The sequence below is a fragment of the Danio rerio genome, chromosome 7 (genome assembly GCF_052040795.2).
Source record: "Danio rerio strain M-AB ecotype USA chromosome 7, GRCz13ab, whole genome shotgun sequence".
NCBI classification, from domain to species: domain Eukaryota; kingdom Metazoa; phylum Chordata; class Actinopteri; order Cypriniformes; family Danionidae; genus Danio; species Danio rerio.
Genome location: NC_141027.1, coordinates 42,587,553 through 42,602,991, shown reverse-complemented (window position 1 = coordinate 42,602,991; position 15,439 = coordinate 42,587,553). Strand labels below are relative to the sequence as shown.

General features: G+C 35.5%; 1 protein-coding gene across 11 annotated transcripts in view; it reads left to right on the top strand.

The window, feature by feature from the left end:
* itfg1 (integrin alpha FG-GAP repeat containing 1) overlaps positions 1-15,439 on the top strand; it is a 250,996-nt gene that overhangs the window by 164,213 nt on the left and 71,344 nt on the right. For 10 of the 11 annotated variants that reach the window (XR_015496042.1, XR_015496043.1, XR_015496044.1 and 7 more), the window contains exons 11-12: positions 1,614-1,767; positions 7,446-7,554. The exons of the other annotated variant lie outside the window; for it this stretch is intronic. Coding sequence is in view for 1 of the 10 variants with exons in the window: in XM_087261654.1 (XP_087117780.1) it covers positions 1,614-1,767; positions 7,446-7,554 (263 nt within the window). In the remaining 9 variants the exon portion in view is untranslated. The remainder of the gene's footprint in view (positions 1-1,613; positions 1,768-7,445; positions 7,555-15,439) is intronic. 11 annotated transcript variants of the gene reach the window in all.

The following is a 15,439-nucleotide window of genomic DNA, read 5'->3' as shown; positions in this document are numbered from 1 at the left end:
AACAACGTGGCACAAAACCTAAAAATTTGGGTTGCGCTGGTTTGAAAATAGCAACAAATTGCGCTAAACACGTCACATTTTTTATCCATTATTATTATTTTTTGATTATTATTATTTTGACATGGACATTACACTGGACAACCGAATGCATTTGTTTAAGTGTTTTAGCAGACTTGCCAATTCTCAACACCTGTCCACAGGAGGCCTGACCTAAAATGGAAATAAAACAGATACATATCCACTATTATAAACATTAAAACACAATATAAACACATAAACATTATAATTCTTTACATAAAATTGCTATAAGGCGACATGATCAACAAATGTATAGTAAACTATTTGTGTAAACACTGCTGTTTTGTTTTTAACCACTTTTTAAGTACACTACTAAAAACATTTAGATTGCTTTCTAATTTTAGGCTAACAGGTGAATCGTTCCACAATTTGGTTCCCTTAACTGAGAAAACAGACTAAAAGAGGTCTTACAGGTTAAGATATGTAAAATCCCTTTAGTCAACACACAACAGTTTCACATCTAGTTTGCCTTTTAATGTATGCATCTATTGGGCTTTATTGTTTGTACTGTAACTGTTATTCAGTGGTGAAAACAAACTTCCTTACTTTGTGAACACAACAGATTATTGCAAAACATACCAAACTTTTGAACTATATATTTTTTGTATAGATACTGTAAACAAATATCTTGTTTGTGTTTATAAACTGAAGGGCAAGTCAATTATTGCCTGTGGTAATCAGCAGTTTGCTGCAGTCGATAGAGCTCTACTTACTTTGAAGGTTCAACATTGTTTTTATACCTCAGTCTTTTGATGTAGCTCAACCGGAGTGTTTTTGTGGAAATGTTCCACCTTCAAATGTATGTTTTCCACACATTTCCCTCTTCTACAACCAAGGAGAAACAACAGAAGGAAGAAACTGAAGGAACACCTTCATACCGTTTCTATATTTAGCCTCACGCACACTCATGTTGAAATTGGTGTCGTTCTGAGAAGTGTCACATGCTAAGTATCGGACTACGGGGAGAAAAGGCAGCGGAATAGAGGCAGGGAAAAGGAGTCCTGAATAAAGCATAGAACAGACAGATGGGTTGTTGAGCAATGCAGAAAAGCATCTCATTTCATAATTCACTGCTGTCTCCCAGATCCACCTCCCCCACACTCAGCACAGAATTATGGGGAGGAATAGGTTCTGCTTAATTGCCTTTTTTATTTAGGGATCGAAAGTTCAGTGCGCAAGTTTCAGCCTATTTCTCCAGTCTCACTGATTCATCGTGTTCTGTGCTCCTCTACTTTATTACACAGTGTGTGTGTGTGTGTGTGTGTGTGTGTGTGTGTGTGTGTGTGTGCGTGTGTGTGTGTGTGTGTGTGTGTGTGTGTGCATGTATGCAGATAATATTGTAATTGAAGAAGTGTTTAGTGCTCAGGCATGCTCTTTAATTGGTCAGAGTTCAGTGGTTTGCTATATGCTTGCAAACTTAATTAGCAAGGGTTAAATTCAACATGCCACGGTGTCTTTGCACACTTTTTAGCATTGTGTTCCACAGATCAACATTAACAGTCGTTTCTCTGTTTTTTCTTCTTCTCTGTCCACAGTTCACAGCAGCAGGCGTTCCTGCTAGAGAACGTGGCTTGTAACGACGCGAGCTGTCAGGAGGCTGAACGCATGTTTCGTGTGCATTGGGAGCAGTCGGACCTCAGTGCAATCCCCAGGGCTGTTGTGGCCACTTTTTTTGACATCTATGAGGACGTAAGTGTTGGCCTTTTCCCCCTTGCTTTTGGCGTTTTAATTAAAGTGCTGCTGCTGCTTCAGTCTCCCTCTCTTTTCTCTGTCCCCGATCGCTCTTTCTTCATCTCATTGATGTCTGTGACCCGCATTATACCGAGCTTTAGTCATTATCTGATTTACTCTGACTGTAATGTTGCCCCAGTGGTGTGACACAGGCGCTCTCCTCTTTTGACATTGAGAGCAGAGAACTACAGGCTTTACATTTCCCACAATACCCGGTCTCTTATGCTTAACGCTCTGCCATTCAATAGAGGTGTAGTCTCTGTAGTCTTGTGGTCTGAAATCTGATGTTATTTAGCCTGTGTTGTTTTTAACAAGGAAAAGTATTAAATTAATTGATATATAGTTATAATTCAATTTATTTATAAATGTATAAACCATTACTAAAATGAAAACTCTAAATTAAGCATTACATCGAAGGCTTGAATTTAAAAAATGTAGAATTAATTAAGATTTTATAATACAAACAGCATCAGCATCTAGAAAAGAATATAAAAATACTACACTACCCGACAAAAGTCTTGTCGTCCATCCAAGTTTCAGGAACAACAAATAATAACTTGACTTCTAGTTGATCATTCGGTATTGTAAGTGGCTTATATGAAAGGCAAAGGCCTCTAGATTACACTTATTTTACCAAAATAAAATATGATCATGCCTTGATTTTGAATGATTTAATTACGACAGTAAGTTCTAACTTTGCTGAGACTAAAGTCTTGTAACTTTACAGAAATAATGAACAGTATAGAAGATAAAGTCATGGTGCAGTGGAAAAATAATTAATATTGTGTTTGACTCCCATGAGCTCATAAGAACTGCATCCATCTGCAATGACTCTACTAACTTATTAATAAAGTCATCTGGAATGGCAAAGAAAGTGTTCTTGCAGGACTCCCAGAGTTTATCAAGATTCTTTGGATTCATCTTCAATGTCTCCTCCTTCATCTTATGCCAGATATGCTTAGTAATGTTCATGTCTGGTGACTGGGCTGGCCAATTCTGGAGCACCTTTACCTTATTTACTTTCAGGAACTTTAATGTAGAGGCTGAAGTATGAGAAGGAGCGATATCCTGCTAAAGAAATTTGCCCTCTCCTAGGGTTTGTAATGTAATGGGCAACACAAATGTTTTGATACCTCCTACTGTTGATGTTGCCATCCACTCTGCAGATCTCTTGCATGCCACCAAACTGAATATAACCCCAAACCATGATTTTTCCTTTACAAAACTTGACTGATTCTTGTGAGAATCTTGGGTCCTTGCGGGTTCTAGTAGGTCTTCTGCAGTATTTGTGATTATTGGGATGAAGTTCAACAGATGATTCATTTGAAAAATCTACCTAGAAGTCAAGGTATTATTTGTTGCTCTTACAACTGGGATTGATGACAAGACATTTGTCAAGTAGTGTATAATATAAAATATATTAATTAACATTGCTGTAGTATTTAAAAAACACTTACAAGTACTCAACCCCTGTCAACAATGCTTCCAAACACACAACCAAAACTTGTCTAATTAAATATTTTATTTTATTTTGATTGATATGTTATCGCAGTTGAAAAAAAACCTTCATAATCTGCAAATATTAACATATATTTTACATTGTTATTTTGCCAAAACATTTTACTAGTCTTCAAATTGTGTATGAATAGGCAAGGCAAGGCAAGTCTATTTATATATCACATTTCATACACAGTGGCAATTCAAAGTGCTTTACATAAACAACAATAAATAAAAACAAAGAATAAGTGATTAAAAACAGATAAAAAACATATTAAAATGTGTTAAAACAGGTTCTAAAAGAATGAAAAAGAAAAAAAAAGACATAGACTTTAAGGTTCTAGTGTCCGTGACCTGTGCTTTTCTTCAGTTTTCCTTTTATTCTCGCTTGTCTTTTGATAGAAGGTAATTTACTACACTGTTTCTGATGATCATTATTCGATGCTCATGATTCGAGGTTTTCCCCGCTTGCTTTCTGCTCTTAGTAGTCAAACGTGGAGCTTCCCTGAGGGCATTTCAGTCTCTCTACCCTTGAGCTATGTGCATCTCACTGGTTCTCAGGGTTTGTTATAGATTATTGATTTCTCCATGTCCTTTGATCAGACTCATTGATTTGGACTGTTCATTCTACACAAGCACTCTTATGAATGTCTCTGGCTTTTGTCTAATGGCAAGTATCTGTCTATACACTATGGGTTAATGTCCTGAAACAATGTAGATTTGATTAATGCGGGTAATAATTAAAATATTAACACTAATAAAATTTGACATTTTTTCATTTCTGCTGTATTTAAAAATGCTATTTATTGTAGATTTTTCACAGCCATTATCATTGCAGATTTGCTACTTAAGAAACAGTTTTTACTATAAGCAGTCATGCGCATAAATACATTGAAATGTATTTTAAAATAAGATTCCAAATACCTCGATTTTACATGTATTAAAATAAACTACAAATAATACAGCCGCCACAACAAGTATCAAAATAAAATAGTGTGCTTTGTATTTTAAAAATATTACAAAATACTTTTACATGCATAACATCTCTTCACAAACCTTCTGTCAATAGGCATATTGGGTCAATCCCTTCACCATTAAACTAAATTAGTGAAGTAAACTATGTTTGATAACAGCTTTTCTCTAGGCAAGTTGAAGTCAGCCACTGTATGACTTATTTTTCAGTTGTTTGTCCAATTTTCTTGGCATCTACATCAGCAATTCATCCAAAACTGATATCATATGTGCAGTTTACTCCTTTAACTGGAAGAGTCTCAGTTTACCCTTTTAGTAAACATCAGTACACAATCTTTAAGTGTTTAATTATTCTAAAGTTCATCTGCATTTTCACCTGCAGCACTGATACTGAGAATAATTATGTTCTGAACGCTCCATATCCTGTTATTAAGGACTGAGCTTTATTCCATCTCATTTCTTAAGCAAAGACTTGCCTTGACTTGTTGCACTCAAATATACCCATTCCATTTGTCAGTTATTTTTGTGATGTGTTCATAACTTCCATCCATACTCCAAGCATTAAGCACCACCTTAATCAATTTTTACTCTGATCTCAAGCCTATAGGCAAATAATTGAGAAAGCATCGATCTGAGGCTACATTTTGATAATGTCATCATGTAGACTCCTTACAAAGTAATTACAGTATTTAAAAAATACATAAAATATAAGAAATTAAAGGATTTTGTTTAAAAGTACTTTTTTACAAAATTAGTTTGAAATACTTGTATCATAAATACTGCCCATCCCTAGCTATAATCAATGTTGTGTGCATTCATGTAATAAATTTCACAGCATTTAGCAGTTGGGAGTTTGGTGCTTTGCTCAAGGGACTCAGCTGTGGTATTGTGGGTGGAGGAGTGTGGAGGGTTATTCACTCCCTACACTAGGGCACACTTGGCCTAAAATCAAAATCTTGATTAATTGAACATTTTAACTCTATTGCAATTAATGAACAATTATTTTTTGTTTTATTTTATTTTTTTAGTTTGCCTTCATAGTTTGATGACAAGCTTTGTACAGTAAATATTCTCACATATTACAAGTGAGAGATTTTTGAATGAAGGGTGCATTAATTGATTTTAAAACAATTAAAGAAAACACACACTGTCTACTACTAATGTTAAAAAAACTAAATTAAAACACACATTGCCTAAAACAAGCAGTCTTAAATAAATAACTTGCACTTTTTTAAACAAAATTTATTATTTTTAATGTTTTTTTATATTAAAAGTATAAAATAAGCAGTATTTCTTATAAATAAAATAACTTTTGTATATGCTGTAAATAATATTTTAAACATTTTTAACATTTTAAACAGATATTTTAAAGTAAATAATAACTTTAATGTAATGGCAAATATGCCGTCTCTAGGCATCTCTGGTGCGGCTTTTTCAATCTGCTTCATAGTGCAAATGTGCGACATGTAGTGTTGCGTGCAAAGGCTGCACCGGACCACACCCGTGTGTTCGACGCAGAAGTTTAAATCAGCCTCAACAGAGCAGGGTCACATGACTTCACACATGGTGGGGAAAGTAATTGAAAAAATTTACCTGAAAAAATTAGATCAATTATAGGTTCTTAATGTCAATTGCCATTTACTTTTCCATGAATCGCCCAGCCCTAGCCCCTACCTATAATTCCTGTCGGGACCGGGACTCAAATCTGCAAATTTTATAGCTCATTTGTTGCTAAATAAATGTGCATTTTCCCTCATATCATTAGAAATCATATTAATACCAAACTTTAGTATTGTCATTTATTATTTATTTTACTTAGCAACCTTTTTATGTACGTTATTACACTATTACAATTAGTTCATTGAACTACTCACTCTATTGCTTCTATCTCTCACATCTATTGGCTCATTTCCACTGAGTGGTACAGTACAGTACGGGTTGGTGGGGGTCACCAATGGTACTCTTTTGGTGGGTGTGATGTACGATAGAAAGTTTCAGTCGATGTCATTCTCGCTCAAGGAAATGTCAAAGTAAAGTTATACGTTACAGGTCGTTCACAAATGACATAAGAAGCGCTTCTCACAAAACAGATGCTTTATACACATACATACTTGTGTAAAAATGTTCAGGACTAATCTTTCTATGAACATGATTTGATTATAACTACAGATTGATGGTAAAAAATAGCCTACTGTAACATCTGCAATTAGAAATTACAATTACGTTATAAATGAAACAAATATGAACACAAACAGACCCTAACAGTCTCTGATATGTTACCAATCACAGAAAAACTACATACAGTATACATTTAGTCCTTACTTGGGTTCAAAAACAACATATAGCCCACAGTAACCTCCTATTTGTATCTTTAATCTTTTCCAGCACATGTAACCTCTTGTTAGAAAGTTATTCTGTCATTCTGAGTTAATAAAAGTCCAAAAGGTGAAGACAATAGTTAATAGTAGAAAGGGTACCCAAAAAGTGGTACAGTACCATTCGCTTTTAGGTACCTTTGACAATGGAAATGGCCATAAAAGCATGCTAAACTGTATCATTTCGTACTGTACCATACCACTCAGTGGAAACAGGTCATTAAGTAAATAGAGCATTGCATGAGTGTGAGCAAAGCATAAGAAACACATGCGTGATGCGTCACAAATGTTTGCATGTTGGAGAGTCTGCATTTGTTTGTGTTTTTCTTCAGTCACCTTAAAATCTCAGACAGCCCTCGAGCATCGATGTGCACATGCGATTTCACCATCATCTCTCCTTTCCTTTTCCTCTATGATTCACTCCTTCCCTCCCTCGACCCCTTTCTCTCCATCTGTATCGCAACCTTCTCCCCATCGTAATCACAATATAGCCAATTACCTCGAATTCCCTCATGCTTACATAACTAATGGAGCTAAAGGCTCATTAAACAAACAGCACGCGCATGTCTCATTCTGTTAGCATTCCAGCTAGTCATCATTAGCACAGTATTAGGATGCTATCTGAACAGGAGCCCCCGCGCAGCCATCTTCTTAAGAACGAGACCGATAGACCGCAGAGAAGGCCTGATAAGAAGTGTAATAGCTTGCTGGAGTCCATTAAGGATATGAGTGCTCATCAGACGGGAGAGATTCAATGGGCTCGATACATTGTTTCTGATTTCTCATTTGCAGGGTATATTAGATATGATCGTGCTCAGCAAGGTGGAAGGGAAAGAAGAACTCGTCATCCACGCTTTGAAGAACAACTTTGAGGCCGACGCGTATTTCGTGAAAGTCATCGGTGAGTATTAGATGTGTGTCATTTAGTAGTGATGGGTAATGTCTTATCGTTTGGGATATATCAGTCAGTATTCTAGTCCTCCTGCAATAATAACAATAAAACTGACAATCTGAAATACAGTCTGGGGATGGTTTGGTTAGGGCTGTAAAAGTGATGAGAAAATCAGTTTGTGCAATGAATAAATGTACTACAGTAGCATGTGAATGATAAGGATTTGTGTGTGTGTTTACGAACTGTTTACAAATAATGGCATTTTGCTGGCATACAGTACATTTACTTCAAATTCATTTAGAACATCAGTTAAGTGTTTAAAATAATGTCTAATTGTTGGCAGATCTGCTTTGATATCAGAGATTGAGGAAGACTTCATACTTTTTTTTAGTAGTGTATACCAGTAGTTTCCAAAGTGGGGGTCGGGACCCCCTGGGGAGTCGCAGTACTATGGCACGGGGCCACTTGGTGATTTCCAAAACTCAAATAAATTTCATTAAACTATTAGAATTACCATATTGTATTCATAACCCACAGAAGATAGTTAATAGTTACATTAATGAAACGACAAAAACAACATTCATATAAAAATCCATCGGCTTTTACATTTTCTTTCCATTTTATTGCAACCCCTATTCAGATTAACCACACAGCAATAGTGTCAGCTGCAGTAGATCGATTTTACGGAGCCAATTTAAACTTTCTGACAACTTTTATGGCACTCTAATAAATAAAAAAATAAAATATTTGAGGTGAATATTAAATAAAATTAGTAAATGACTTCAAAAATTACATGGTTATTTGACTGTTTTTGTCAGTATGTGTTTTGTCTTGTCAGTATGCTCATGTTTATACATGTCTATAGTTGTGTGCACAACATTTGTATATTTATAACAAACTTTGAGAAAACTGGGGGTCTTCAGTCACTGACATTGCTATTTTGGGGGATGCAGGCTGAAAAGTTTGGCAACCCCTGGTCTATACAGTGATAAAGTTAACAGTTACTAGTTATTAATTGCTCAACCTCATGCTGTCCCAATCCTCTGAGACCTTTGTTCATTTTTAGGACACAAATCAAGATATTTTAGATAAAATTTGAGAGCTCCCTCATCCTCCATAAACAGCAACAGTCTCAAGACGTAAAGTCTTGAATAGGAGCAAAAAATATTGTCAACATTCCATATGACTTCAGTGCTTCATCTGTAATCGTTCTGTAAAAAAAAAAATCATCCTGTAAAAAAAGTTTTTTGTACAGTTTTTACAGTTGTAAACTACAGTTTTTTTGGCAAACAAAAGCTTTCTTTGAGCTTCGTTTGATTGCAGTTGAACCAGCGATGTCACAGAGAATATTCTGTCCATTTTTTTTGTGAGGGAGCTCTCAGATTTCATGTAAAATATTGAAGAAGAACAAAGAAAGGAACTATCTTTTAATTCCTATAAAATGCCAAGGGGCAGCGCTGTGGTCAGTGGTTAGCTCTGTCACCTCCTCACTGCAAGAAGGTCACTGCTTAGTCCCAGCTGAGTCAATTGGCATTTCTATGTTGAGTTTAAACGTTCTCCCCGTTTTGGCCAGGAGCTCCGATTTCCCCCACAAGTCCAAAGACGTGGTATTGGTGATATGGGTAAAACAAATTGGTCGTAATTTATGAGTGCGTGATTGTATTGGTGTTTACCAGTGGCGACCCCTGATAAATAAGGGACCGAAAGCTGAAGGAAAACCAATCAGTTATTTTGGTTTCATGGTTGATCAGTTTAAGCATTTTGATCTTTTTAAGCCTCATTCACACACCTATTCACACAACTTTGTAGCTGCCTTTAACTGTGGGTGGTTATTGAAGTTGCTAGTAGGCGTTGTCACCTTGAGGTCACTTAGGAAACGTTTATGATGATAATCATTGACTGCAAATAAGTTTTCTTGCCGCTGAAAATAGACTTTGTAGAGGGAAAACATGAAGTATGGAATATTTGCGTAAAACAGTTAATTACAAGGAAGAACAGAAAACAGATGCTCTGGCAATGTTTTTGGTCTTTGAGCCTATCTATCTGCATCAAATGGTGATCTGTGTAGGTCTACAGTACTGAGAATACAACCGCTTCTGCAAGGGTTGAGAAATTATCATGTGTGCTCTACTGATGCTCGTATTGGCTGTTACTTTGTGGAAGTCACTCTTCATTTGCTTGAAGTTAAAGGATTCTCAGATTTGTTGCATCGCTGGACACAACCCCTTATCCAGCCGCTAATGGTCACTTGTGTCACCAGAGATTGCAGAAAGTCGCAAACTCTTCTTTGAAATGAATGGTCATTTCTCACTTTGTCACTGTGTATAGCTGGTAGTGTGAATGTGGCTTTACTCAGCTATCTACAACAGTTGACAGATTTCACGTGGCAACCTTTAAAAACTGAAATTGAGGATTAAACCTGGGAAAAAACCCAGAAGTATCGCCTGAGTCACACAGGATTGTAAACCTGGCTGTATATCTTATCAGCGAAGAGAAAGCGACACAAATTTATCATTTCATCACCTTCCGAGTGACCTGAAGGTCTAACCTCAATGGATAGTGAAAATAAAAAGATATATCAGACCTCATTTTCAGTTAAGGGAAATGGCAATAGTTAACTAACGTTTTCTTTCCCAAACACAAGTTTCATGCCATTAATCAACCTCAAGCTAATAAACTGATTCTTTTACTATATTAGAATTGTCACGATACTGAATTTCAGTACTGAAATAAAAAAAGTCAGTTTCCTGCTAACATTTAAGCCCTGTTGAATGCAACACCGCTGATTTGCCATAGTATCCACCAGTATGCAACAAAAATGACTGTGATTGGCTGTGAAGATCATTAGTTCACAGCTCTTCACCGAGTACAAACACAGACGAGCAAGATCGACCGATCCTTGCAGCTTTAAACTCTCCAGTGTCCGTGTATCAAAATTTCTTCAGTGATATGCATGAGGGTGATCTCTAGCTTTCAGTATGGATCAAACTGATATTTCATAATGTGTGCTTACTGCAAAAAATGCATTTTTACTTAGAATTTTTGGCTTGTTTCTAGTCCAAATATCTAACCATTGTTAAATCAAGAAGTATTTTTTAGACAAGCAAAACATATTTACTTCTTTTAAGAAATAATATGCCAATATTGAGTGAGTTTTTCATTTGTTTCATTTCCACACAAAATAGGGCTTGTCTTACTTAGATTTTTGTTTTGTTTCTTGTCCAAAAATCTAAGAATTTCTAGACAAGCAAAAAATACTACTTAAGAAAGAATATGTCAAAAATAAGTGAGTTTTTTCCTTAAAATAAGTAAAATACTCTGCCAATGTCAAAAGGAAAGGCAAGATTATTTTGCTTAACCCACTTTCAGATTGTCAAAACTCTATTATTAAAAACTTACTTCATTTTGGCATATTATTTCTTAATAAAAGAAATAAAAACAGCAGTATTTATGTTTGAAAATGCTTCCTGGTTTAAGGAGTTTAAAATATTTGAACTAGAAACTAGACAAAAATCTTTGTAAAAAAAAAAAGATTAAGCTTTTTTTTTGGTGGATACATATGAATTGTTGTAGAGATTATACTCGGTATCTCAGTAAAAACCAGCAAATTTTGTGATATAGTTTTAAGTCCATATACTTTAGCTCATTCTAAGCGTTTGGCCAGCTTGGCTGCCGTAGCAGCGGTAGAGCTTCCGGGTGGCTGACATTTGGAGGGCTGACATTTTCAAAGCCAAATGCGTCCACTAGAAAGCAGCCACGATGCCATTTAATCCTGCCTGCTGCGTTTTAATTAAAGGAGAAGCAGAGATCTCTTCTAGCTCAAACGCACAGATTAGCTTCCTCAGTGTAACAGCATGCGAGGATCATTCTATCAGTGTCAGATTAAAACCAGGATGAGACTGACCCAGAGTCTCTAAATCTCCCGTCCTCATGCTTGTTAGCGCACTGCGTTTCTCTCTTTCCTGTAGATGTGCTGTTTAATTAGAGCGCTGTAAGCTGGCTCTGAGGAGAGAGGCACTCTAGGTGGTTTACTGCAGTGACAAAGTGCTCCCAAGATGCTTGTGCCCCTTTCAAAATAAATAGCCACTTGTGTTTGTGTGAGTGAGAGGTGGAATTGATTTTTATGCACAATATAAATGTTATGTTTTATAGAAATTGACTATCCAGTGTAATAAAGGCTACTTTTAAAAGTCTGAAGATTATACTGTCTTCCTGTCAATTATGGCAGACTTGTGATTTCTCGTGGTTCTTCTTTCAGTTAGTCTGTCACTATAGACCAATAGTATCCATTTTTTACAAATGTGGTTTGTGTCTTTATCAAGTGTTGGGTTAGTAACTTTAAAAAAAAGTAATAGATTACAAGTTACTGACTACTACTGGAAAATTGTAATCTCATTACATCACTAATTTCTTTATGTAAAAACTAATCAGATCAATATTTTTTTTTTACTTTGAAGTTACTTTAAAAACATACTTACATACAAAATACTTATAAAAATACAAAAGAAACTGCAGCTCTTTCAGTCATTTAATATTCACTGAAAAACATTACAATAGGTTGAACACAGCAGCTTGATATATTCAAAAGACTTAAAGCATTTACGAAAAAAAATGCACTTGTTCCAAGCCTATTTGTCTTTTTTAACACAAAAGAAGACATGAAGGAAACTGGATACCTTTTACCACTAACATCCATAGTATGCAAAAGCACTGCAGTGTTTGGGTGTTCTGTATTTGTCTGTGGTAATTAGGTGACTAAAATGTGTATATTCCATACAAAATATGAAGCTTGATCGGTCAGTTCTTGTTGCGGGCCTGGAAAAATGCTCTAAATATGTGTGCGCAGGCCATGCGCTTCCATTGGAAATAACAAACTTGAGTGTACAAAAGACGCGATACGTGAATGGCCTCATAAGCACCAACACTTCTCTTCACATTTACAAGATAAAGCACCTTCACTCCTGATCCTGCACAAAAATTCAATTTAGCCTGTTTAGGCTGAGATGGACTGCCGTGTTTTTAGGTGCCAGTGTCCTCCTTGTTGACGCGTTTTGTCATAGAAGGCTTTGCTGTTCTGAACAATTTGCTGGTCGAGTTAAAATCAGTCGAAAGTTCTTTAGAGACTGGACATACTGCATTTTATAGCAATAGTTTTATTTTTGCGCTCAGTGAAATCAAAGTAATGTCTGTATTTCCATTTGAAGAAGCAAACACTCTCAACAGCAGCCATTTCAGCTCTTGTTCTCCAGCTATTTAAAAGCACATGCTTAATAACTGATGTTGCAGCGGAAAACATTATCTACAAGAAACATTTTTTTCTTCTTAAACTATATTTGTTACTTAAGTAACGCAATTACACTGTCTTTAGTAGCTATAATCAAATTGCACAAATTTAAAATGTAATTCGTTCCATTACTGTGTAGCGAAATTAGCTTAATTTATGAATATTAATGAATAAAAATAACAAGTATTTAATTATTATGCATATTCAAAATTTACTTATAGTTAATTTAACTAAATAAATATAAAATGACTTTGCCCACTCGTTTGAGTGGACTCTGTATTTGTTTATTTTTTTAGAAAGGGAATTATAACTACTTCTTGTGTAGTAGATGAATAGTTCAGAAGTTTTAGTAAACTTAATAAGCTTGTAGCAGGGGTCTATTGTTAAAGTGACCATTTCTGTTTTTCTGTGAGACAAAACAAAGATAAGCCAACGTGGTTATAGCGTGATTTATTGACTAGTCTGACATATAAAAAACACATGTACAACACATTACAACAAAAACATAAAAAAGAAAGCAAGGAAATAAAGAGTTTAGATAATAGAATGGCAAATCTCGCTCAGTTCCACACGACTATTAAGGACCACCAAAATTTTAAAAACACTTTTTTGATAAAGAGGTACATTATTAATATACAACTAAATACTTGGATTTAGTGGGTCTGTCTCTTTTGCTCATTGTGCGAGTTTCTCTGATGCATGGAAGATGGAGTCTTTTAAGAAGTCAGTTCTTAAAGCGTGGAGGTTGCGACGCAGATTGGAGGATACGCAAGACGCAAACTTTAAACTGAGTTTAATTTTTTGGAAAATAAGAAATGTGGACTCAGGCGAGTCACATGGGTACAAAAACACAGTCTGCCCTATCAGGGGCACTTCTGCGGAAACCTTCTGCCGAGACCTTTCTGCTGCAGGATTGTTGCGCAGAATGTGGGAAGTAGATGGGTTTTATCTATGGGTCAATTCACACCTTTTCTCTACTGACTGACCAATGATTTCTGGGCAAAGTTTGAGAGGGAGATTTCCTTTGTCTCTGGGCCACTCATATGCATAATGAGGATCCTCCCTGAACATACAGACAGACTTTAACTCTGAGCATTAAAGAATGCAAGCCTTATAAGTTATTATCATGCACTCAGCACCATGTTTTGTAAATCAAATTAAATCAAATCACTTTTATTGTCAAATCATCAGCAGCACGTGTGCTGTGATGAGTGAAAAGCTTAGGGGCTGCCTCCAGACAGTGCAAAATACAACAACAGTGCAAAATACAGACAGTGCAAATACGACAGTGCAAAATACCGACAGTGCAAATACAACAACAAACAACAGCATACCCCCCCAAAACATGAAAGCGAAAATAGCAGGAGAAACGTAATGATACTAAACATGACACTCTAAACACGTTAGATAGCGTCTATGCATTTCTATAGTATATAAGACCCAAAAAGGACATTATTAGTGCATGCATATACTATTTTAGCTACTTTTGCTATAGGGCAGAGCATATAGATTGCAAATACAGATTACATATTATTTGGAGTGAGTTTTGAGTTCTAGCCGTTCTTTTCTTTGAATCTGGAGGGTGTTTTGGAATGTGATTGGGTTTGCAAAAGCTGGGAGGAAGGAATTTACTCCCTGTCTCCCCCTTCGTCATCTGCAAAATAGATTAAACAGCAGCATTGGGTCCCCAGCGTCCAATAAGCATCCCAGTGTATGTTACAACTGCCTTTCTCAAAGATGAAGTTAGAATACAGTAACATGTTACTGTGGAATGCGTTACAACCTACTCTGGTCTTTATTATTTCTGTACTGTCATTACTCTAGTCTCCAGTGCACATCCTTCAGAAATAATGCTCATTAAATGCTCAAGACATTTTTTTTGTTTTTATCTATGTTAGAAACATTGGAAATATTCTTTTTAAATACCATTATTAAAATTAATGAGCATTTGACTGTAACCTTTAATATGTTAAAGCTGAATATTTATGTACTAATTATGTAAAAAGAATAAATTAAGACCTTGTTCAACTTTCTAATTGTGTTGTCACAAAACCCGGTGTTTCAAGTCATATGTGTCAAAACAAAAACCAATATGGCACCAGGGTTTTTAAGTTGCAGTAATACAGAGGACCTGAAAATAGGAGGAAAGCCACAATATGAATATACAATATGAGCCACAAATAGTGTTACTGTGTTTAATCGCTGTTCTATTCTGCACTAAAATGTGCAGCATTGAAGCACACAAACACTTGTCACTCTCTCTGAAAACACATATATTCAGATGCAGAAATGGCCTGAGCTAAGTTTTAAATGTACAAATATGCATATTTTATATTTAAAAATCCCTTTTCATCCCCTACATTTTGACTTATTTAGTTATCACATGCCAGTTCTTCTGTCAACTGCATGAAGAAAGGTAGCAGTTTAAAAAACAGAGAGTACATTTTGTAGCCTGTGCTTGCTTTATTTTAAAAAGGTTTACTGTTTTGTTTTTATTATGGATCTATACAAATTAAAACAACCCCTAACTATGTGCAAAAAAAAACAAATATATAAAAAAAAATATAATATATATACTTAAAATGACTTAAAATACAGTTTATTATAATG